This window comes from Myxine glutinosa, chromosome 10, assembly GCF_964187855.1.
Source record: "Myxine glutinosa chromosome 10, kmMyxGlut1.1, whole genome shotgun sequence".
Lineage (NCBI taxonomy): Eukaryota > Metazoa > Chordata > Myxini > Myxiniformes > Myxinidae > Myxine > Myxine glutinosa.
This window is the reverse complement of record NC_136270.1, coordinates 2,038,688-2,063,253: the sequence shown is the minus strand read 5'-3', so window position 1 is coordinate 2,063,253 and position 24,566 is coordinate 2,038,688. Positions and strand designations below refer to the sequence as shown.

General features: G+C 43.0%; 1 protein-coding gene across 4 annotated transcripts in view; it reads right to left on the bottom strand.

Annotated features, from left to right (window-relative positions):
• The window catches only part of LOC137434300 (zinc finger protein 385B-like), a 267,168-nt gene that overhangs the window by 86,231 nt on the left and 156,371 nt on the right, over positions 1–24,566 (bottom strand). For all 4 annotated transcript variants that reach the window (XR_010985839.2, XR_010985838.2, XM_068127187.2 and 1 more), the window contains exons 3-4: positions 12,099–12,235; positions 5,180–5,290 (exon numbers count right to left, since the gene is read on the bottom strand). Coding sequence is in view for 2 of the 4 variants with exons in the window: in XM_068127187.2 (XP_067983288.2) it covers positions 5,180–5,290; positions 12,099–12,235 (248 nt within the window). In the remaining 2 variants the exon portion in view is untranslated. The remainder of the gene's footprint in view (positions 1–5,179; positions 5,291–12,098; positions 12,236–24,566) is intronic.

Below are 24,566 nucleotides of genomic sequence, written 5' to 3'. Positions count from 1 at the left end.
CGTCTGCTGAGCAGTAATGCCCCCTTAACGACATTGATCTCGAGAATATGCTGACGGTGTTTCAACACAGCTAAGGTGATCAGCCTTTACAAGCAGGGCATGCATGGGTCAGAATATAGCAAGGGTTGAGCCAGTTTTACAAAATATAGAATCCTGAATATACTTGTCTGTTCCAGCAAATCCAAATCAATAATCACAGGCAATGCCCCTCTATAAATCAAAACATAAACTGTCTCTCCTATACTTAACTTATTGAAGTCCTTACACCTTTTCATGCCTGCCACTCCACTTCACATATTCTGATACATTTGTGGATTTTTGTCCATGACGTTCCACATCCAAGAGGATGATGCAGAGGTCGTGCGTTTAACTTTGAACTGTATAATCTGGATTTGAATCTCGGCCAGAGGAAACTGTCAGCAGGCAGGACGTTGGATCACGAAACAAGCTGTCCCTCAAATAGACAGTCAGTTGGAGACCCATCTGCGAGGATCAGTTGGTAGACTCAAAGTTTTCACTGTGTCTTTTATGAATAATTGGTGAGTTATCAACAGTACCCAGAATAAATCAATTCCTGCATCCCCGGTCAAATGTCAGGCCTGGCGAGCCGGTTCACAAACGACTCCAGTCAAAAACTTCCCCCAGCTGATCCCCACAAGAAGGTGGGAATATTTGGGCTGTTGAATAAGTAGTGGCAGTCGTTGTATCAATGAACCTCGACCTAACTGTAGAGGGGGAAAAAGCCAGTGTATTAGGTCATCATCAGATTCTCTTAGGTAATCAAGTCTGACCTACAATCTTAAATTGCGATGGCGATACTCACGTTCCATAATATTGCTAAAGAGAATGTTCATGTTGTCATAACATCTTATTTATTGTATACCAAGTCAAGGCTCATGTAAGAGCTAACACATAGAACATATAATAAAGGAAGCGAGAGACAAGAGGGGGAGAGAGAGGAAAGCACAAAAGAGGGATGAGGTGGGGTACATGGGATAAACAAGATGGACACTACTTGGACTTACAGGAAATAAATCTGAATTTGAAGGAAGTGGATTTGGGATGGATTGACCGAGGAAGTTTTGAATGGGGGAAGATAAGAGATGGTGGTGAACAGCTGATTTGAAGACCTGGAGGTTTTTAATTGATACTTCTTATTTTATAGCACGAAAGGTTCCAAAGAAATCCTAAACACCACTCGTAGATCATCTGAATCCTCTTATTCCAAATTTTCCAAGAAGTAGACTGTAGAACATACCATATTTCCAAAACGTCAACAATGTGTTCACGCCATTGGAACAAGTTGGGATGGACACCAAAATGCTGCCTGCAAAGAGGAACGACTGCCCAAAATCCTCCGAATCGAACGAAGATAAACTAATAACATGAACCACATGAACCATGAACCATTGAAAGCAATCTTGAAAGACAACTACCATAAAGCACCACCCAAAATGGTCAAATATGAAATTAATTATTTAATGATCCAATTTATTTTCCGGTCGAAGGTACATTTTTTGAACATGAACCGTCTTCCACGAACCGGCTGTTAAAGGCGTTCGACTGAATGGGGCGTCCTTGTCTGCAATAACTAGTCTACTTTTCACAAAACTCGCCATTGGATCTTTAACGTCCGGCAACTAATGCTGGCCGATAGAACACGCGGATTAGCGTCCATCCGGGGGATGGTGCACTTTGTGATACAGCATCCTGACTGCGAAGCACCAATCAATCAGCTCAAATCTAAACCAGACTAGACAGCTCTAAGGTAATTGCACTACCTGTGCACTATCCTGTTGGACTACCACCAAAATGGTCATAGCATTTCCAAAAGCATCTATCAAGCAGTCCTGCACAGAAGTTTCAGCCATAAGGTCAGAAAAGACAAATCTATCCAAACACAACAACCCTCAATGGGGATGGGGATGGGGATGGGGAGTGTGTGTATGTATATATATATATATATATATATAGATAGATAGATAGATAGATAGAGAGATAGATAGATAGAGAGATAGATAGAGAGATAGATAGAGAGATAGATAGAGAGAGAGATAGATAGATAGAGAGATAGATAGATAGAGAGATAGATAGAGAGATAGATAGAGAGAGATATAGATAGAGAGATATAGATAGAGAGATATAGATAGAGAGATAGATAGAGAGATAGATAGAGAGATAGAGAGAGATATAGATAGAGAGATATAGATAGAGAGATATAGATAGAGAGATAGATAGAGAGATAGATAGAGAGATAGATAGATAGAGAGATAGATAGAGAGATAGATAGAGAGAGATATAGATAGAGAGATATAGATAGAGAGATATAGATAGAGAGATAGATAGAGAGATAGATAGAGAGATAGATAGATAGATAGATAGATAGAGAGATAGATAGAGAGAGATATAGATAGAGAGAGATAGATAGAGAGATATATATAGAGAGATAGATAGAGAGATAGATAGAGAGATAGATAGAGAGATAGATAGAGAGATATAGATAAAGAGATATAGATAGAGAGATATAGATAGAGATATAGATAGAGAGATAGATAGAGAGATAGATAGAGAGATAGATAGAGATAGATAGAGAGATAGATAGAGAGATAGATAGATAGAGAGATAGATAGAGAGATAGATAGATAGAGAGATAGATAGATAGAGAGATAGATAGATAGAGAGATAGATAGAGAGATAGATATAGAGATAGATAGAGAGATAGATAGAGAGATAGATAGAGAGATAGATAGAGAGATAGATAGATAGATAGATAGATAGATAGATAGAGAGAGAGAGAGAGAGAGAGAGAGAGAGAGAGAGAGAGAGAGAGAGAGAGGGAGAGAGAGAGAGAGAGAGAGAGAGAGAGAGACATAGAGAGAGAGAGAGAGAGAGAGAGAGAGAGAGAGACAGAGAGAGTGAGTGAGGGAGAGTGAGTGAGGGAGAGAGAGAGAGGGAGAGACAGAGGGAGAGACATGGAGAGAGACAGGGAGAGGGAGGGAGAGAGAGAGAGAGTGAGGGAGAGAGTGAGGGAGAGAGAGAAAGAAAGAAAGAAAGAAAGAAAGAAAGAGAGGCCAAAATGAAAGCAGTGACAAAATAAAAGGAGGCAGGAGCATATCCCAGGCCCTTCGGTGAACAGGGCCTCTCAAGGAAATCAGTAAATAGAGCAATTTACACCACAAGAGGCATTGATATTGAGGAGGGGTAGAATAAGTGAAAGGGGAGGGAGGAAGAAAGGGGAGACTTTTCCACAGAAACACCTTCGATCTCCACCCATTCCAATCACTTCCTCCACCCACGGAATCATCCTTCCTCTCCGCCTACCCACCAGGAGCCCTCTTGGCTACCGGCTCAAAGCAGAGAGCCTCTGGCGCGGCGGTACTTACCGCCTTTGTTGTGCCATGTCGCGTGCGGAGGCCCGCGTGCGCACGTACTGCCACTCATCAGAGCGCGTGCGGGGGAAGAGTTCCGGGCACGCACGGCCTCGATGTTCCCACGCTACGCATTCCGAATGTTTCCTTCACTGTCCCGTCCCTCACCTCCTTCCTCTCCCCTGACCCTCCCTTGTCTCCCAGAATTAATCTCTGCATCATTATGACTCGCAAAGCTGATATTTATGGGATATGAAGGACAAAGAGTATTTTTATTGTTGAGAGGCTTAATTCCCAAGGATTTTCTGGATTCATTTGTTAAACCGCTGATCAGGTATTCATCTAAAATGAGTGTGATGATTAAACCACAGCTCACGACGAAGGGTCGTTTCTACAGTCATATACTTATATTACATTTAATTTATGAAAGGATAGGACATTCCATGTCGGTGTACTAATTAACATGAGAAAAAATAAATAAAAGTGATAACAGATAAATCAACACAATGTGTGGTGTTTAAGATGAACGAGTTGGTTCAACTCTTGAGTTGAGTTGAGTTAAGCCAAATTGAGTTGAGTCACGTCATTGAAGGTGAAAATATGGGATGAGCTGATAAGCACTACAAGGTGATGCTACAAGTGAGATTGGATGACAAACATAGTTATCCAGTAGGAGAATGTTTTTAAAGGTTGGAGGAGTTAAAATGAAGTGCAGGTGTTTTGGGCAGTCAGCACTCAGGAAAAATCCAGCAAAAACTGCAGGTGGGGCCAGCAGGAGAAACCTTGTGTTTTGGCAGCAACACAACCTGTGACAATTGCTGGGTACATGGGCTCGCACAATGTGATCACACAGGAAACAAGAACAATGATCATTAGGAGATTGGGGGGAAGCACGAGTACAGACAGGTGGCATAACATGAGGTTTTAATGGTGATGGGATTAGTATTTTTAAAATTTTACATATGTACACAAATATTGTGTGCACACATGTACATATACACACACACACACACACACACACACACACACACACACACACACACACACACACACAAAACACAAAACACACAGACATACACAAAACACAAACACACATACACACACACAAGCACACACACACACACAAACAAACACACACATTCACACACAAACACAAACGCACACACACAAACAAACACATTCACACAAACACACACATTCACACAAACACACACAGGCATACACACACACAGAGACATACAGACATACACAAAACACACACACATACTCAAAACACACACATACACACACATACACACACATACACAGACGCACATACACAGAAAAAACACAAATACACACACACACACACACGAAGGTGAACACTACGTTGAGACCTGGGAGTGCTACGTTCCACCTTCTGAAACCCGCAAATGCAGATAAACAAACAACGAAAGATGTTTTTAGTAGGAGCTTATACTTCCTATGTATGGTCTCAGGTCACGGAAGAGGAAAGAAACAAACAATCACAGTTTTAGATGGTTTTGCTTGCTAATTTTTTCAAGGTGACAGTTCTTTCCTGAGTTTTCTTTGTCGAGTGGTTTCAGAATTGTTTATTTCTACACTGGCTGGTGTGGTTACGAATCCCATGGTGTGCTCACTCTCACACCACACTTGGCAAGCTGCACGGAATGCCAAACATCCACACTTAGCAATCATGGAACGCCAAACACCTCTCAACATCACTTGATTGAGGCCTTCGGTCCTGCGATTGGCTGAAATAGGCAGGTGAAGGGGAGAGATGGAGGATTCATGTTTTTCCTGCATTGTACCTGCGAGTTGAAGCGTAGGCGGCAAATGTTGCACGTAATGAGCTGTCTTCTCTTTGGCACAGAAGATACACCAAAAGTGTGGTTGATAACTGCCTTTTGCACAGGGTCCATCTGGAGGGATCAAAGCATGCAGCAATGAATTTTCAAATACTGTATTGTGATATTCCAGATTAAGGACAAAAAAATTGTCCTACATTGTGATGAGCTTACATTGCTGGGAAACATCACTTTAAAATTTACCTTCAAATACGCTGCTTCATTTATGTTATCAATGTTAACGTGTATGGTAAACTATGACTTTGGGAAATGTAATGGTGGGCATCGCCAGAGGAGAGGGTACTGCATTTGGCTCTGTCTGTCTGTCCGCACAGAACGTGGGTATGCTTTTCTCTGCAACCTGCAACTTTTTCTCTGCAACTTTTCTTTTTCTCTACACCCGTTAATACACCTCTTTCAATCTCCGACTTCATTCCTGAAATTCCTAGTAGTGTCAATTTGTTGCTCTCTCTCATGCAATTTGTTTTATACCTCTCCCAGCCCTCCCTTCCACAGCCCTCTCCCTTCCACAAATCTCCCGATGTCCCTGTTCTCTACTGTTGTGCTTGTGTGCTACACACACACACACACACGCACACACACACACACACACACACACACACACACACACACATATATATATATATATATATATATATATATATATATATATATATATATATATATATATATTGTTGCGGTTTTTAGAACCATCACATGTAAATTTAGTAGTAAATTCCCTTATAAATAACCCCTGTGTACATTTCCCCTTAATTGGCTGTTAATTGAAATAATTGCACCTTAGTTAGTCCACGTACATTGTACAACACGTAGCGAACCATAGGACCTCTCTATAGTTATGTCATTATTCTGTGTTTCAGTTAAGGACCTGTTCCCAATAGTTGAATTTGCGTTACATCAAACAAATGAGATAGATCCCTTTTCAAGTTTCCCCCAATCGCCTCTGCCAAGTGCCAGTGACAGTTGGGCTGTTTCGTTGGCATCACATCGTACCAAAAACTCCATTGCCCACGAGGCCAAGATCGGAGAAGAAGGGTGTGGCCCCACATCGTCATAAAAGGTGGAGCCAGGGAGCCCTCGTCATCAAAGGTGGAGTCAGCCAGCCTTACCAACCAACCAGAGCTCGGTGGGCATGGCTTGAGAGGGCGTGGCAGGAAAGATCTGGCAAGTTCGAGAAAGTTCCACGGGCGTGGTTATAAAACCCTTGGCGCGAGGTACGAGAGAGAGAGATGCGGGAGGAGGTGCAAGAGAATGCATGGAGAGGCAGAGACGCATGAGGAAGCAGACGGTGAGAAGGCAGGAGAGACGAGCTGCGCAGAGCTGCTGCGCAGGAAGCCCTGCCGGTGTAAAGCCGAATACGTGGAGCTGCCGGCTCCTCGCTTACAGCCCGGAGCGGACCTGCTTGCTGTAACCTGCCAAACCTTCCAGCCCTGTTGTCCCACCTGAACCTTCTCCTTCCAGCCATTCATTCCTGCCTGCAATTCCCCATTCGTGTACGTGAGTTTGTGCTGTCTGTGTTGTCTGGGGTTCCATAATTACGCTTGTATAAGGATTTGCGCTGTGTCTTCTTCTTCTTCTTCTTCTTCTTCTGTATATTGCTTTTGTTTCTCTTTTGGTTTCTTTGGTTTTGTATAGTTAGTTAATAAATACCTGTTCCTCCTTATTCTTGGTTTTCATTCTCGTCCGATCGTCATTGTCTTTTCCCAATTGAGTACCTATGGCGCGATTTCGGCAGAACCGCTTATATTCGGGATAGTCATCGTTAATGGCCCGCGCCGCAGTTCGCTTCGCTCGGCGCAATCTATCCATTACGCTGCGGCCCGGGCGGGAGTATTTCCTCGCGTACCGGAAGGCGCTGGTACTTTGGTCATAGGAAGGATTGGCCTAATACCCTATTCAGCGCTGACCGGGCATGACGTCATACCCCCAGGAACGGAGACGGCCAGCTTAACAAGACAAGGGGGATTAACCCCCCCCCCCCCCTTGCTAAGGGGAGTGCCGTACTCCGGATTCCGTAACAATATATATATATATATATATATATATATATATATATATATATATATATATATATATATACATACGTATATATATTGTTACGGATTCGTCACTTCCGTTGTGGTGGTTTTCATCCACTGTAAACATTTTGGATTCCATGTACTATTATTGTTTTCAAAAGGTTTATTGTTCATGAACTGTTTTCAAAAGGTGAAAAGTTAAAGTTAAAAGAAACAGGAAACCGGATCGGGAACCGGACGACGATGAAGAGGAAGAGGAGGGGAAGAAGGCGGAGCGAGTGAGTCGGACAAGAAGGAGCCGAGCTACTTGCAGTCTGGAGCGAACGTTGGTGAGCAAGAGCCACGAGTGAATTTTGGGTTTGGGTCCTGCGACAGAGTTGTTATCGCTGTGACAGATCAACCTGCGTGTCAGGTTTTGCGGTGGATTCTGAAGAGAATCATCGTCATCATCATCGTGCCGTTACACCACGAGACCGGGCCGTCGACCATTTTGACTCGCGCAGGACTTGCGCTTCGCTCAAGGTTTCGTCTCGTTTCAACCATTTTCACCGCATTCAGACGTCGATCTGGGGTGTGTGTGTGTGACGTGGCTTTTGAGTGGAAAGTCTGCGTGTCGCCGACTGTGAGCCGTGGAACATCCATACCCGACGGTGTGATTTCCCAGTCGCCTGGAGGGCGCCTTTGGATTTCCCAGTCGCCTTGAGGGCGCCTTTGCACAGCTTTGGCAGCAGGGACTGTAACTGCCAACCCAATGGGATTCTGGTCTCGATTGGACATTGATCTGTCGATCGCTGGAGCGGATCGACTTTGGCTTGAAGCCGGGGATTAGAGACATTGGGGATGTTCTTGTTTCACTCACTTGGAGCACAGTGAGTTATATATTATAAAACTGATGGTACCATCATAGGATATTGATTGTACTTTTGATTCATATTATTGTTGTGCTGTTATTCTTGTGTGATCTTAATACAATATTTGTTTGTGAGTAACAATTGTTGTGGCTTCACCATTGATCTTTGACGTACAGAATAACACATTTTTCTGCCGTGACTCCTCTCGGGGCTCGGAGGTACACCGTGACCAGGGGGTCGGGGACGAGCACGTAACAATATATATAGCAGTATTTTCTGTCTGTCTGTCTGTTCATCGATATAATCGGCCACACCGGTAATAACCTCATCATGTTGAATTCCGTTGGAGTTCTCTTGGCAAACAGCGATGCAAGAAAACATTTTAGAATGTACAGGGTAGGGGGTTCAGGGTGGGCAGAAGACCCCAATTGTCCATATGTAAATGTGTATCATATAGTGTTCTATAGAAGAAGAAGAACTTTATATAGCTAGAGGATAGTATATATTGTATTAATTGTTACCATTGTTATTATTATAGTATTCTAATTCCTGATAAATGATATGTGATAAATTAATTGGTATTTTCCATCGTGCCTGGCTCTCTTTTTATAAACTAAATGATTTCTGCACAAGATGCAGGATACTGTATAGCTGTTCATGCTTCTTGTGTGAAGGAAGCCGCATCATCTCAAATTTATATGGTTTGTCTTGGCATGCTTATTATGGTTTCAGGTGATATAATGCTACCTTTCAAGATGATAAAGACCAATAAGAAGAGAATGGATTTGTGATTATTGCATCAGACAAATGCTTGGTAAACAGGGAATTGTAAAAGTGGAAATTCAAGTTTAGGCCATGCGAAATTGAGATTGGAAACAAATTTGCACTTCCAACTCAAGTCAAAATGGATTTTTTGTTTACCAGCTTATTTCTACTGAACTTCAAATAAGGTGTCCTTGTTTCATTTTCAGATGATGCGTTTCTGCAGGAAAGTGCTTCAGTAGACCGTAATAACAAGATACCTGTCAGAATCAATACCGTTGTATTAAGAGTTTCAATGTACCAACTTTTACCATGACATAATCACTCATGGTAACTGGAACTACCAACATAATTGATTTGTTCAGTAAGGTTGCATATTATCTTACTATAATTCACCAAATGTCCATCCGTCCGTCCGTTCGCAGGTAGGCCTACCGCAAAAACGGCTGAACCGATCGCAACGATATTTTGGGTGGGTAATCCTGGGACCCCCTGGAGTAAAATAGGGTATATTGTTTTTCCAATTTCAGCTTTGGTCTCCAGCATTTTCAGGTTTGGACTCCCGCATACCGTTATTTCCCCGGGTACCGCACAAACAGCTGCACCGATCGCAACCTGACGAATGAAAACACACAGTTAAAAATAATGACCTTGGACAAAGACCTTTTATAAGGACATGGGTTGAATCCCTGCTTGAGAGAATGCCAACCCCCTCCCCGCCATCACGGTCGTCTCTCCAACTCACAATCCCAAGAGATATGTGGAAAGGATGACCCAAAACCAATTATCTTCTTTTTGATTTGTATATGAACATCAATAAAAGTAAATAATGACCTCGGCCAAATTTCAAACGGCGTGGGTTTAATCTCGACATGAGAGAATTCCACATAGCTATTTGGGTGGTGTATAAGCTAACAGATCACTGTCTCCATCGATCTTGCCAAGGCCGTAACACCTATCGTCTCAAAATCCTTTTAACTGTTGACTTGGTAGTTTTTACAATGAAGAAAACATCAACAATGTTGTTAAAAGTTTATTTTTTATATTAATGCTAATTAATTTGTGATTGTAGTTATGCTGTTTGGAATGAAAAAAGAGATATCGAGTTCAAGTAAATGACGCATTCCGTGATGGTTTCTACTTTCTAAACATGAAATTCGCGGATCGCCATATGCAGATTCGCCACGGTCCCACAATCGATGTTTCTATACGTGAACATACCCGTTTGTATGCATATGGGTACGTTTTTCATGGAAGTTCTTCACGAACTTGCTGTCCATGTCTGACGTGCGACTGAAGGATTACTTCTCCCTCCCCCCCCCCCCTTCCCACGCCTCCTCCCCCCAAGCCCTCTCCCTGCTCTCAAATGTTGTGTTTGTGTGCTTCCCCTTCTCTCCCCATCTTGTTTTCCGCTCCCTCTTTTTATATATTTTGTTTGTCTGGTTGATTTGTTTGTGAAGTAAATGTTAGCTCTTTCACGAGCCTCGATTCAGTATACAAAAAAAACAAAAAAAAAAAACTACAGGAATGTGGAATTTATTGGTTTCATGCTTTAGCATTTGCCGTTTCTGCATTGTCTGTTTGCTTCTGGTCTCCCACCCGTGCGTAGCATAGCACGGGTACCTCACTAGTTTGGAAAATGAGATAAACAATTGGAGAGAAAATTAGTAATTAATTGGAGAAAGAAAAAACTATAATGTTGTGAAAGTTATATTAACCCTTGGGTGCAGTGATTGGGCCTCGGATGCCCACAAGGTTTTTTTTGTTGCAAAAACTATGCTGTACAATTTTGTTTTGGGAATGAGCCTCATTTTCACCGACTTTCATGTTGTTACACAAAATTCAGTGACAAATAAAAAAAAATTTCATTCAGGCTCGTGGAAAATCTTCATTCTTCACTTATAACCCGAAAATTCGACACGAATGCAGGCCTGAGGCCTTCGAGGCCCCGCATAAATATTGTTGTACTACTATGTTATATCATTATTTTCTTGATATAAGCCTCATTATATGCTCCTATGCATGGCCTCTAAACGGTGGGGGGTATATGCTCCTATAACTTGGTTACAAATAATTCAGTGACAAAAATATGAAAATTAAAAAACTTTACAAGAATACATTTGTGGGGCCTCCCGAGGCCCAATGGCTGCATTGGTGCAGGATTTTTGACAGTTGTAGACATGTACATTCTAAATAAAAGGATTAGTGAATCATATTTTTTGAGCAAATACTCCTCCATGAGTCTCAACTTTTTAAAGAAAAAAAGTTGAAAAACCAAGGAAAAATTTTTTTTTGCAAAAAAGAAGAAGAAAAGATTCATTACTTGTATGGGATTCTTCCAACTAATAGGATCAATGATTCACATTTTCTGAGCAAATACACATCCATGAGCATCGACTTGGATTGAAAAGGGATATGAAAGAAAAAATCTCTAAAAAACAAAACTCCAAAAAAACATTACACGAATACATCCGTTGGGCCTCCGAGGCCCAATGGCTGCATTTATGTAGGATTTTTTAAACGCCTGCATCTAAGAGTTAATATTAGTAGTTCACTTTACATTTCTAAAACTCAAATATTTGCAAGCACATAGCCATGATAGCCATTCCTTATTGAAATTGTTTTTTTCAAATGTGAAAGCAAATTTCAAATTCCAAGCATGGAATATAAAAATTCCAAGCATGGAAAGCAAATTATTCCACGTGGAATATAAAAAGTTATAAATATTGCTTCAAAAATTCAAAAATTATTTTTTTCTAATCAAAAAATTTGCTTCAAATATTGCTTTTAATGGTAAAAAAAAAATACGACGAAAAAGCATCTGGTTACAAGGAAAGAAGCTTCACTGTATGATGAAGAACATTTTGGACTAACTACCACTGTGGAGACTAGCGGGCACCCTTCTCGGCTCATCTACAGTGGGCAATATGCTGCGGCACAGTCTTGGAAATGCACTTAATAGTTTTTGTCATTTTTGTAAGAAATTTTATTGATCATAACATATACTCCATATCATAAATAAAGGAAAATGATTTGAAATACCGGCTACCACCAAAGGTGGCGCTATTTCCACCAGATGTCAATTTTGGAGTTTCAGTGATATCCACATTTGCTCCATAACAATAAGAAGAGGATTAACAAGCTGATATCACTTTAAGTGGTGTTTTTCGACATCATAAAAGGTTTAAATGTTCCAGAGGCAGCGATTATGTGGATGGAAATACAACTCACGGAACTGAAGTTAGGAAAAAGGCTTGCTGATGGGTTGAGTGAAATTGGAAGAAAGCTCGGCATGTCCATGGTGTGTTTTATTGCTGGTATGAGGGTGGCAGGAGACCCTAGACCGGGAGATCCCCCAGGAATATGACCTGTGAGATGTGCAGAGACAAAACAAGTCATAATGATTTCACATCTCGTCAGAATCCAACTGTTTTACAAAGTCTTGTTCTACGACAATTATAATTATAGATTGGACGGGTATTAACAAGGCAAGATGGCCAACTCTACACTTCAATGCTACAAATTTTTTCATTATAATCTCTTGCAAATGAAAGAATGGAAAACGAAACTGGAAGGTATGATACACACACCTTTTCCAGTTGTGCTCACGCAGGCCAACTATTTTGAAGATGTGCAGCAGGGTTCTGGGCCTATTTGCCTTATTACCTCTGCACCAAAGGTGGTAGATGCAAGGTTACGTTTTCACCCCTGTTTGTTGGTCTGTTTGCCTGTCTGTTTGTGAGCAGGTTATTTCAAAAAGTTGTGGACGGATTATGCCAACACTTGGTGGATGAGTTGGGTGTGTGACAAGAACAAGCCAATTAGATTTGGATGAAAGTCCGGATGCAAATCTGGCATATCAGTGGGATACAAAACGTAAACTGTTCAGCCTGGTGGGGGTTTGCGCTCTACCAAGTGCCGTTCCACTTATCCACGTCAATGATGCAAAGTACAACTATATCTGAAGATTGTCATACATCTCGTGTAAAATAAAAATCTGTGCAGCAAAACAATTTATTTTATACTTATTTTTATCTATAATTTATATTATCTTATATATTTTTATATATTTTCAGCCAGAGTGCCAATGAACATTCTTTTTGTTTTGTAAAATATACAGATATTTAACGTCTTGGCAGATGCGACCCTGGCTTAAAATACCATCCAATGAACACAACAATTGAATCCCAGCACACCAATTGATGCAATACCTTGCTCAATGGACAGGTGAGTACGCCACCTCTGAGCCATCTTGTCAGCCTGTGAACACTGATTACAAGCACTGCCTATATTATCTAGAGCAGGGGTCGGCAACCTTAGGCACGCGTGCCACCATTGGCATGCGGCAGCGTAATCATTGGCACACTGGCGAAAGCAGTGCCCTCTCAGCTGCATGCCAAATCACCTCTTGAACAGCCATTGGCTGTTGCGCGGCCTGTCTTATTTAGTTTGATTGACGGTACAGCCTCCCTCTCACATTTCCCACAAGAATTGCAGTGAAGCGGTTCAGGTTCGGTAGATGATGGCAACCCCGCTAGTAAGAAAGCTAAAGTAAAGGTTCGGGCATTCCAGCCCTCATGGACAGAAGAATGGGGTTTTGTTTTTCAGAAGGACCGTGCTGTGTGTACTTTATGTTTTGAAAATGTTGTTTGTGGAACGTTGAGTGTTAAGCGCCATTTTGAGACAAAGCACGAGAAAACTTTCAAAGATCAGGCAGACAAGGCAGAATCCATCAAACGTGCCGTGTCCAGGTATGGGAAGCAAGCTAACACCCTCAAAATCTTTGCCACTGCTAAAAACCATGTGACTGAAGCGGGATATCGCATTGCTCATTGCATTGCGAAACGTGGAAAGCCATTCACTGATGGCGAATATATTAAGGAGGCTTTTCTCTGTAGCTCAGAGGTTCTGTTTGAAGGCTTACCAAACAAAGAGAAAATCAAATCAAGAATAAAAGATATTCCCATGTCAGCTCGAAGTGTTGAGCGACGCATCGAATAAATGGCAGAAAATGTCAGTGCGCAGCAAATAGCTGGGTTAAAAGATGCTGTGGTATTTAGCATTGCACTTGACAAGAGCGTGGACGTGAATGACATACCACGTTTGGCAGTCATGGCAAGATACTGTGATTCGACTGTAAGAGAGGAACTCTGCTGCTTGAAGCCAATGTCTGACACAACAAAAGGTGAGGACATAGCCAAGGTGTTTATGGAACATTTTGAGGAGCGAGGGATTGTCATCAGGAAGATTTTTGCAGTGACAACAGATGGCGCCCCCACCATGGTCGGGAAACAGAGGGGAGCTGTCAGATTAATTGAGGAAAAAGTCGGTCACCCCATCATGAAACTCCACTGCATAATACACCAAAAAAACCTCTGTGCAAAGATGTCAAATTCAGATCTTAATGAGGTTATGGCTACGGTAGTAAAGGTTATTAACTTCATAGTTAAGTGATCTGCTCTGACACACCGACAGTTCCAGTCCCTGCTTGAGGAAATGGACTGCACATACAAAGATATCCCTCTCCACTCAGCGGTTAGGTGGCTAAGCTGCGGAAAAGTTTTGGAGTGGTTTGTCAGCTGCTTTGATACCATCAAGGCCTTCCTGGCCGAATAGGGCCAAAACTACCCAGAACTCGAGGACGAGAAGTGGGTTGTGAAACTTGTGTTTCTTAAGGATATTGCGGGACACCTCAACGAGCTCAATCTCCGACTGCAAGGTGCAGGGCAAACTGTTTTGGACATGTTCGACACATGGTCGGCTTTTGTCGGCAAGCTGGCAATCTTTTCAAGCGATGTTGCTCCCTCCACTTTCCACTACTTCAGACACGTGAGGGAGCTGTCCTCGCAGCACAGCATCAGCACCGCTAAAATATGCAAATACATGAGCGAGCTTGAGTCGGAGTTCACAACACGATTTGGGGACTTTCAGAAGTATGGACCCATGTTCTCTTTCTTGATCAAGCCAGACAGCTTTGATGGACACAAATTGGATTTATCTCTGATAGACAGGTTGGATACACAGGACATGGAAATGCAGCTGATTGAGCTGAAGAGTTCAACACTGTGGGTGACTAAGTTTGCAGAGCTACGGAAACAACAAGAAACCACGGCAGTGCAAGATCACGAAACCTGCATCTTCACCTGCTGGACATCCGTGCCGAAGAAGTTCAGCTGTCTCTGGAACGTTGCACTGGCTTTGCTGTCAGTCTTCGGGTCAACGTACCTCTGTGAGCAGATATTCTCACACATGAAGAACGCGCTCAGCCCCTCCCGCAGTCGTTTGACAACCGACCACTCCGAAGCATGTGTGCAACTTAAAGTGACTAACTACAACCCCCAGATAATGGAGCTCAGCAAAGTAAAGCAGGACCAGGGATCACACTGACTGGTAGGCATCTGTTTATTTGTAGTACACATGGGTTTGCATATGTCGGTGTTTGTCCATCTCTTTTTTTCCAACTCAGATGTGGATGTTTTCATGAGGATGGCAGTTCTTGTATAGTACTGGTATTTCTGTTTGATACAGTTTATTCTCCCTTTTTGACATTTGTTTCCAATGCAATACTTTGTAAATGAGTTACTGAAAGCAGTGTTTTGAAATGGGGTCCATGCATATAATTTGTAACCTCATGGGGGACAAATTTTTGGTTCACGAGTTATCAAACAGAGTGACCACTATATTCGTCATGGGTGTGTGTGTGTGTGTGTCTGTCTGTCTGTCCGCAGCATAACTACCCGATGATATCATCCGATCTTGGGTGGGAGGTTGATATCATGATCTAGTTGTGTCCTACACTCCGAAGTGGGTGTATTGCGCCCATTGTGGGTGGAACCACAACCGAAAAAGATGTCTTTTTAGGGGGTAATCGAGTTCAAGCTACATCTTCTCCGAGGGAGTTGGTGAAATCTGACAGGGGTTTCGGTATTTGGTTAAGCCAATGTCATGTGTCCATCCCCACGGAGCTCGATTTTTCATTTTCGCCCCAAGGTCAAGGTCACAAGGTCACAAAATTTCGAAAAGTCGATTTTTGATGGTTTTATTACATTGTTCGCTTCCTGATAGGGTGAAATGTCGTACATGATCTTATATTATGACATACATCATGAAATACAAGTTTTCCAACAAATTTCAGAATCTTCGACCGTTGACCTTTGAAGTACACATGGGTTTGCATGTACACAAAGTACACAAAGGTAACATTTTCAAAGTTGTCGGAATCGAACCGAATTTTCGGTATTGTGTAGAACTCGATTAACCCCTAAAAAGACATCTTTTTCGGGGGTCGCTCCGCCCACAATGGGCGCTATACGGCCACTCTAGGCAGGACACAACTAGATCATGATATCAACCTCCCACCCAAGTTTCATCAAGATCGGATGATATCATCGGGTAGTTATGCTGCGGACAGACAGACACACACACAGACAGACGCACAGTGACACAGACAGACGCACACCCATGACGAATATAGTGGTCACTTGATAACTCATGAACCAATTACAATGTCCTGATTATGAGAGATAAATGTTTCTTTAAAATGTTGTTGCTATGCATGTGGCCTATATGGATGGACTAAAATTCCGTCTGTTGGAAATATTTTTTTGATGTGGTGTCATATTTAAACTTAATGTTAAACTTAATGTTGGTATGGCACACTAATTAACAAGAACATTTTAAACTGGCACTTCATGTCAAAAAGGTTGCCGACCCCTGATCTAGAGTGAGGCTACAAAAGGGTCGTGAGTGAGTCGCAACTGCTCAAATGCACTGATTAACATTAATTATGACAAATCCATATAAAATACAGCTCAATGGCATTGAGCATCATATCGTGTTTTGACACCACTGAACAAAAAAAAAAACCACTTTGGGTGTTTTGAGCCTTGGAGAAAGTGTTAATGGTTTCTGAAAGTCGGTGTTAGTTCTCATTTTCAAGTGACAATGACTATGAAAACATTATAGTGATAGAAATATAATTTGCATAAATATTCCAGATAACCAGACTTCTAGCTTGGTCTGAATGTGTTTCCCATTCAAAGTCGAGCTATGTTTCGATTTGCTTCTCTGAAATAAAAACTTTAATGAGAAAATTGTAAATTGTATTTTTAGCCTATTCGCTGCACAGCAGGAGATGGGGTTTTGCAATCACTTCTGTGTGTGTGTGTGTGTGTGTGTGTTTATGTGTGTGGGTGTGTGCTTATGTGTTTGTATGTGTATGTATATGTGTGTGTGTTTATGTGAGTGGATGTGTGTTTATTATGTGTGTGTGTGTGTGTGTGTGTGTGTGTGTGTGTGTGTGTGTGTGTGTGTGTGTGTGTGTGTGTGTGTGTGTGTGTGTGTGTGTGTGTTTGTGAATACAGTAAATACAGAATCAGTAATACTTAAATATAGAATATCTTAAATATCAGTAAATATTGAGTTAGACAAAGTGAATACATGATAAGTACTCACCACAAATGATAAAATACACTTGGAACCCGATCCATGGGAGCAAGGAAAATCGACCGTGTGCTAAGTGAAACCGTGTATTACCTATCTTCCAGCGCGAGCGTGGTGGCCGCCATCTTGGATTGTGTCGGGTGATGACGAGTGAAACTAGGTCAATTTTTTAAAAGATACTTTTTCGTAATAAAACAACACATATGTAATAATACTTATACAATTTTTATTATACAAAACAATATACAAAAAACATAGAAATCAAGAAATATTGTTCAAAATACAAAGCCATTTGCATGGGTTAGTGGGGGAAACGCGTTGCCTTGCTGCAGACGCGGATACGAAACGTCGATGGAGTCATCACTGGTGATCGTGTTTTCCAATGTTTATACGTATTTATACAATAGTGTGACGTTGGGTGTGCTGGTGATGATGATTTAATTCATCAAGAAGTCATCCATAGACTTTTGCTTCTTGGAGCTCTCAGCGATGTCCTTAGACTTCCTCAGAAGACGAGCTGCCTGCAGTGCTTCAAGATGACCACCATGATGGTCAAACCAGTCAATGGCATCCTGTAGACACTTGAACACTTCAACAGCTCTGGGAATCTTCTTGGGTGTCCCCTCCTCCTCCTACTCCTCCCCTGGCTCTGCAGTGACTTCAGCTACAATGTCTTCATCAGACTTCTCTTCAGCAACCTGAAGATCATCATCAGCATGGGCCCATTCATCCATGGCTTCACTGAGGTTCTCAGGTATAGTCCCCAGATGAGCTGAGACTAGCTGGGTGGCCTTCTCCTCCTTGTTCTTGTTCTTGAAGCCCCAGAATGGCTGGTCATCTTCATCCTCCTCATCATCACTGAAGACCTCCTCAGGCATGGGTAGACCATGGTTCCAAGCCTTGACCACACTCCTCTTGGTGATGTGGTCCCAGGCTTTTCCAGAGACAGTGCTGGCATCCTTCAGGTGGACTGCCTTGAGGAAGGCAACAACATCATCCACTCTAGCCTCAACCATGTGGATCATCAGCTCCTTCATGTAGAGTTGCTTGAAGTTGTGGGTGATACCCTGCTTGGACTCCCCCTACTTCACCACCCTGCCAATGCCGTGTCTCTTCTGAAACCTGGACAGCCAGCCTCCAGAAGCCTTGAAGTCTGGTGCATCGGCAGATTCACCATGAATCTGCTTGTGCAGCTTCTGAGCTTGGGCCTTCAGGATGGGCCCAGAGATAGGAACATTATTGTTCATCTTCTGGGAAAACCAGGTGTATGTAGCACGGTCCAGCTGGGTGTCTGCTGCCTTCCTGGCCTTCTTCCTGGTTAGTCCATCACTGTGCTCGATGTCTTGGACCAAAGACCTCAATTCATTCTCCTTCTTCAGCCACCCACCGAGTATAGACTCATTCAGACCTCCTGGAGCTCTACACACCTGAACAAGAAAAAAATACAAGAAGACGTCATGCGAAGCACGATACTTGCAAAATATGCCCCCCCCCCCTCCCCAAGGAAAAAAATTCCATTGATACAGCAAATTGTCCATTTCATCAAGATTAAAATTGACAATCTTAATCAAAGCTCGGGTCAATGGGAAGAAAAGTGACGATTTTTCAGATGAAAAATGATGATTTTGGAAGGTTGACCTTGAGTTGACCTTTTGACCTCAAAAATAGTTGGTTTCCCTATTTAGTGACTCAATGTGCAAATGCTGTTCAATTTTCAAGTCAATCAGATGAAAATTGACGGTTTTTCAGATAAAAAGTGATGATTTTGGAAGTTTGACCTTGAGTTGACCTGACATTTTGACCTCAAAAATAGTATGTTTCCCAATTTACTGACTCAATATGCAAATGCTGTTCAATTTTCAAGTCAATCGGTTGAGAATTGACGGTTTTTCAGATGAAAATTGATGATTTTAAAAATTTGACCTGAAGTTGACCTTTGACCTTTTGACCTCAAAAATAGTATGTTTCCCAATTTAGTGACTTGATATACAAATGCTATTCAATTTTCAAGTCAATCAGATTTAAAATGGCGATTTTAGAAATTTGACCTCGAGATGACCTTTGACCTCAAAATCAATAGGCTTCTCAATTGGGACGACTTATACAACTTGGTGAAGTTTCGTGACGATCGGTTTAGAATTGTGACCTGTAGGCTGGTGACAAACAGAGAAAACAGACAGAACCACAAACGGAACCGACCAATATACAGACTTGGCATTTAATATGGATTATATATTTTTTCCTGACTTGTGTTTACTTTCTTAACTCAGTATATCAATCTGGTGAGTTTCTTTTACACTTTGGTGATTTATTTGTTAAAAGAACCATGTCACTGATTGTCTGTCGCAGCAAGAAGTCAACAACAGGATTATATCACAGGTGGCGTGGCAAAATGTACGGACAGGTGCATTTGATGATGGGCTTCACAGTCGGGTATACAAGGGTTGTTGCGTTCTGTATTAGTGGAAAACAACTGCTGCACGTGGGCTCCAAAAGTTATTGCCACTTCCTCTGGAGATGGTCCGTCAATTCTATGGAATACTGCTCTCCCCTCTGGTCTGGTGCTCCTGCCTCACACCCAGCTCGTCTTCACGCTGTTGAAACCAAAGCGTTCAGAATCATTGGAATCTCCCGCGATGAAGCCAACTCCAAGGGCCTTTCACTCACTCACCGCAGGCAGATTGGTGGTCTTTCCGTCTTCTACCGACTCCTCTCTGGCCTTGCCTCCCCGGCTCTCTCTGGGCTCTGTCCCCCAAATATTCCTACAGGTCACACAAGATCTGCCTGCAACCCTCTTATGGTTAAACTGCCAAAATCAAGACTTTCTGCTCACCTTCACTCCTTCATTCCTCTTTTCTCCCGCCTCTGGAACAAACTCCCTCACCCTCTTCAATCCCACTCCACCCTCCAGGTCTTTAAAACAGCTGTTCACCACCATCTCTTATCCTCCCCCATCCGAAACCTTGATCTTTTCTACCCCCGCTAATTTCGGTCCCCTTGTGTTTTATACCTCTCCCCCCCCCCCCCCCCTTCCCACACCTCCTGCCCCCAAGCCCTCTCCCTCCCACACTTCTCCCTGCTCTCAAATGTTGTGGTTGTGTGCTTCCCCTTCTCTCCCCATCTTGTCTTCCGCTCCCTCTTTTTGTATATTTTGTTTGTCTGGTTGATTTGTTTGTGAAATAAATGTTAGCTCTTTCACGAGCCTCGATTCAGTATACAAAAAAAAACAAAAAAAAAAAACTCGACAATGCTGTTTGTCATGGAGTGGTGGCGTTACCAAATTACGGCATGAAACAGCGTGCTATTGCTCGGCAGTATGGCATCACTCAAGGTCAGGTGTCAAAGATCCTGAAACGAAATGCTCAGAGGGGTGTCCCTACTCCAATACCGAGGCCAGGACGTCCCCGCAGAACCACAAGGAGGGATGATCGCCAGCTGCACCGGTTAATCCGCAATGGCCGTACCAAGTCAGCTAATCGGCTTAGGGCTGAGTGGCAGCAACTGACAAATGTGCCTGTATCCAGAAGGTTAGTCAACCAACGACTGGTTCAAGCAGGTTATTGTGCCAGGCATCCCCTGAGAAAGCCACGCCTGACCAGACAACACCGCCAGCGCCGATTGCAGTGGGCCAGAGAGCACCGTCAATGGCAGCCAGGACACTGGAATCACGTGACCTTCAGTGACGAGTCTAGATTTCTGGTCTATCGTCAAGATGGCCGCGTCCGAGTGCGCAGACAAGTGCATGAAGCCTACAACAAAGATTGTATAGTGCCAAGAGTCCAAGCTGGAGGTGGTGGGGTGACCGTTTGGGCTGCTTTTCATGCAGGGGGCAAAACTGACCTGGTTGTTCTGAATGGAAACCTGAACCAGTTCAAGTACAGGGCCATTCTGGAAGAAACATTGCTTCCATTTGCTCGTGCAGCCTTTCGAGGAAACTTTGTCTTCCAAGATGACAATGCACGGCCTCATTGTGCTCGCATGATCCAACACTTTCTTGCTGACCGTGGTGTGGAGCATATGGAGTGGCCTGCCATGTCCCCGGATATGAATCCGATAGAGAACTTGTGGGCAGAATTAACGCATCAAATCGACCACTTGGACCAGCAGCCGACCTCTGTGCATGAATTGCAGCAGACTATTGTCACTGCATGGCAAGCGATTCCTGTCCAAACCTTGGCAAATCTCGTGAACAGCATGCCTCAACGTGTACGTGCTCTCTTGAATGCTCGTGGGGGTTACACGAAGTACTGAACTGTAATTTTAATGTCCGTAATCCCAGTCGTAATTTAACTTTTGTTTTTGTTTAAAAAAAATTTGGCTAATGTGCAAAATAAAGAGATACTTCTGGAAAACGCACAGAAGTTTAACACAGTACTGTCCATGAATTGAGTTCGATATCAGTTTACATCACTTTCAAGGATCAATTTATTTGTTTCGAAATGTCAAATGTGTTTTTTTTTTGTTTTTTTTTGTATACAAGATCGAGGCTCGTGAATGAGCGAACATTAATCACACAGAAAGACAAACAGACACATAAAACAAATAACATCGGGAGCGGTAGTTGTTTCTTTTAAAGGTCACATTAACAAAATCTAGAATCATTTCAACGTAATTCCAATGAACTTTTGGTTCTAAGACATCTTGAAAAGTAAGTTCACCCCCACAAAAAAAAGATTCCATATTAAATGCCAAGTCTGTACTTGAAAAATCCTAGATTTTGCAAGTAACAAGGTCAGTAAAAGTGTGTAAAACATCATAAATAATAAAATACTGTATCATAAAATAAACATCCTTCATATAGAAAACTAACCTGAGCCTGGGTCTCTCGGTTCCGTACTCGCGTAACCGCATCTAGCTTTTCCTGCACCGTGCAGCTCGAGTTTTTTCTTTTTGTCCCGCCTCCCATGATGCCTTGCGCGAAGAAGAACAAGATGGCGATTGGATTGGGCCGATTGGATTCGATTGCTCGAAAAGAACGTTTTCAAGTGATGTAAATGATGTAAACGCCGTAGAAACTGAAGGTGATATGATTTGAGTTGAAAAGGATGCCATATATATATATATATATTTTATTTTGTATACAAGATCGAGGCTCGTGAAAGAGCGAACATTAATCACACAGAAAGACAAACCGACACACAAAACATATAACATCGGGAGCGCCAGACAAGATGGGGAGAGAGGAGGAAGGACACAAACACAACATTTGAGAGCAGGGACCGAGAGACATCGAGAGATCTGTGGGAGGGAGAGGGCTTGGGGGGGGGGGCATGGGAAGGGGGGAGTGGTGGGAGAGGTATAAAACGTATGGACAGTGCCAGGACTTCCAGGAAAGAAGTTCGAATTTCAAACAAGGTGGATCTGGGGTGAATTAGCGGGGGTAGAAAAGATCAAGGTTTTGGATGGGGGAAGATAAGAGATGGTGGTGAACAGCTGTTTTAAAGACCTGGAGGGAGGAGTGGGATTGAAGGGAGTGTGGGAGTTTGTTCCAGAGGCGAGAGAAAAGGGGAATGAAAGAGTGAAGGTGAGCAGAGAGCCGAGATTTCGGCAGTTTAACCATCAGAGGGTTGCTGGCAGATGTTGTGCGACCTGTCGGAATATTTGGGGGACAGAGCACAGAGAGAGCTGGGGGAGCAAGGCCAGAGAGGAGTCGGTAGAAGACAGAAAGACCACCTACCTGCCTGCGGTGAGTGAGTGAAAGGCCCTTGGAGTTAGCTTCATCGCGGGAGATTCCAATGATTCTGAAAGCTTTGGTTTCAACATCGTGAAACTGAGCTGGGTGTGAGGCAGGAGCACCGGCCCATAGGGGAGAACAGTATTCCATTGAGCTGCGGATGAAATCCTTGTATGTGGTGAGGAGCTCAGGTGTGCCTAGGAAGGACTTTGCACGATGAAGGATGCCCAGTCGGCGACTGGCTTTGGAGGCCAGCTTGGAAATGTGGTTTTCCCAGGAAAGATCATAGCAAATAGTGAGACCCAAATGCTTGAGCGACAGAACTTCTTGGAGAGGATTGTTGAGAAAGTAGATGGGAGGGTTGTCCAGTCGATCTTTTCGGAGAGACATAGTAAGAGTGTGAGATTTGTCAGGATTGAAAGACATGTTCCACTTGTTTGACCAGTCTGTGATTTTGTCCAGGTCTTCAGAGAGTGAGGAGGCTGCAGACTGCCGATCTGAGGGAAGAGGAATGTAGCGGCAGAGAGTGGAGTCATCAGCAAAGAGATAGAGAGGATTTTCCAGAGAGTGGAGAGATCATTGATAAAGAAAAAGCACAGGGCCCAGACCACTGCCTTGGGGAACTCCAGCCTGAACAGGAAGGGGAGATGAGAGAAATCCATTCAGGGCCACACGTTGACTACGACCAGAGAGGAAGTCCGCAAGCCATACATGTAGATTTCCATGGATACCATAGGAGGAGAGTTTGGTGAGCAGAGCTGGGTGCCAGACCGTATCGAAGGCACGTGATATGTCAAGGGAGACAGCTCTGATTTCCTGTTTGGCATTGAGGACCTCCCTCCATTGTTGAGACAGCAGAAGCAGCATGTCCAGAGTAGAGTGACCTGGTCTGAAACCAAATTGATGATCAGAGATCAAGCCATTGGAGAAGAGGAAAGATTTCATATCCGAAGCAATGATGGATTCCATGACTTTGCTGATAATTGGGAGCAGGCTGATTGGTCTGTAGTTGCAAGGATCTGTTTTTGCACCTTTTTGTGTAAAGCGGTAATGTTTGCTGATTTCCACGATGATTTCCACTGATGATCCACATGGTTGAGGCTAGAGTGGATGATGTTGTTGCCTTCCTCAAGGCAGTCCACCTGAAGGATGCCAGCACTGTCTCTGGAAAAGCCTGGGACCACATCACCAAGAGGAGTGTGGTCAATGATCAGAGATCAAGCCATTGGAGAAGAGGAAAGATTTCATATCCGAAGCAATGATGGATTCCATGACTTTGCTGATAATTGGGAGCAGGCTGATTGGTCTGTAGTTGCAAGGATCTGTTTTTGCACCTTTTTGTGTAAAGCGGTAATGTTTGCTGATTTCCACGATGCTGGCAGATGACCTTGAGCAAAAGAGAGGGTGAAAAGAACAGAGAGAGGGTGAGATAGAGCGGCAGAGCAGGATTTTAGGACCCGTGGGCTGATGCCGTCTGGTCCAGTTGCAGAATCAGAGTCGAGGTTTGACAAAAACTCCTCCACCTTGTCAGGAGAGAAGGACACAGAGTCCAGGAGCAGATGGGTTCGACTGGGTAAGGTGGG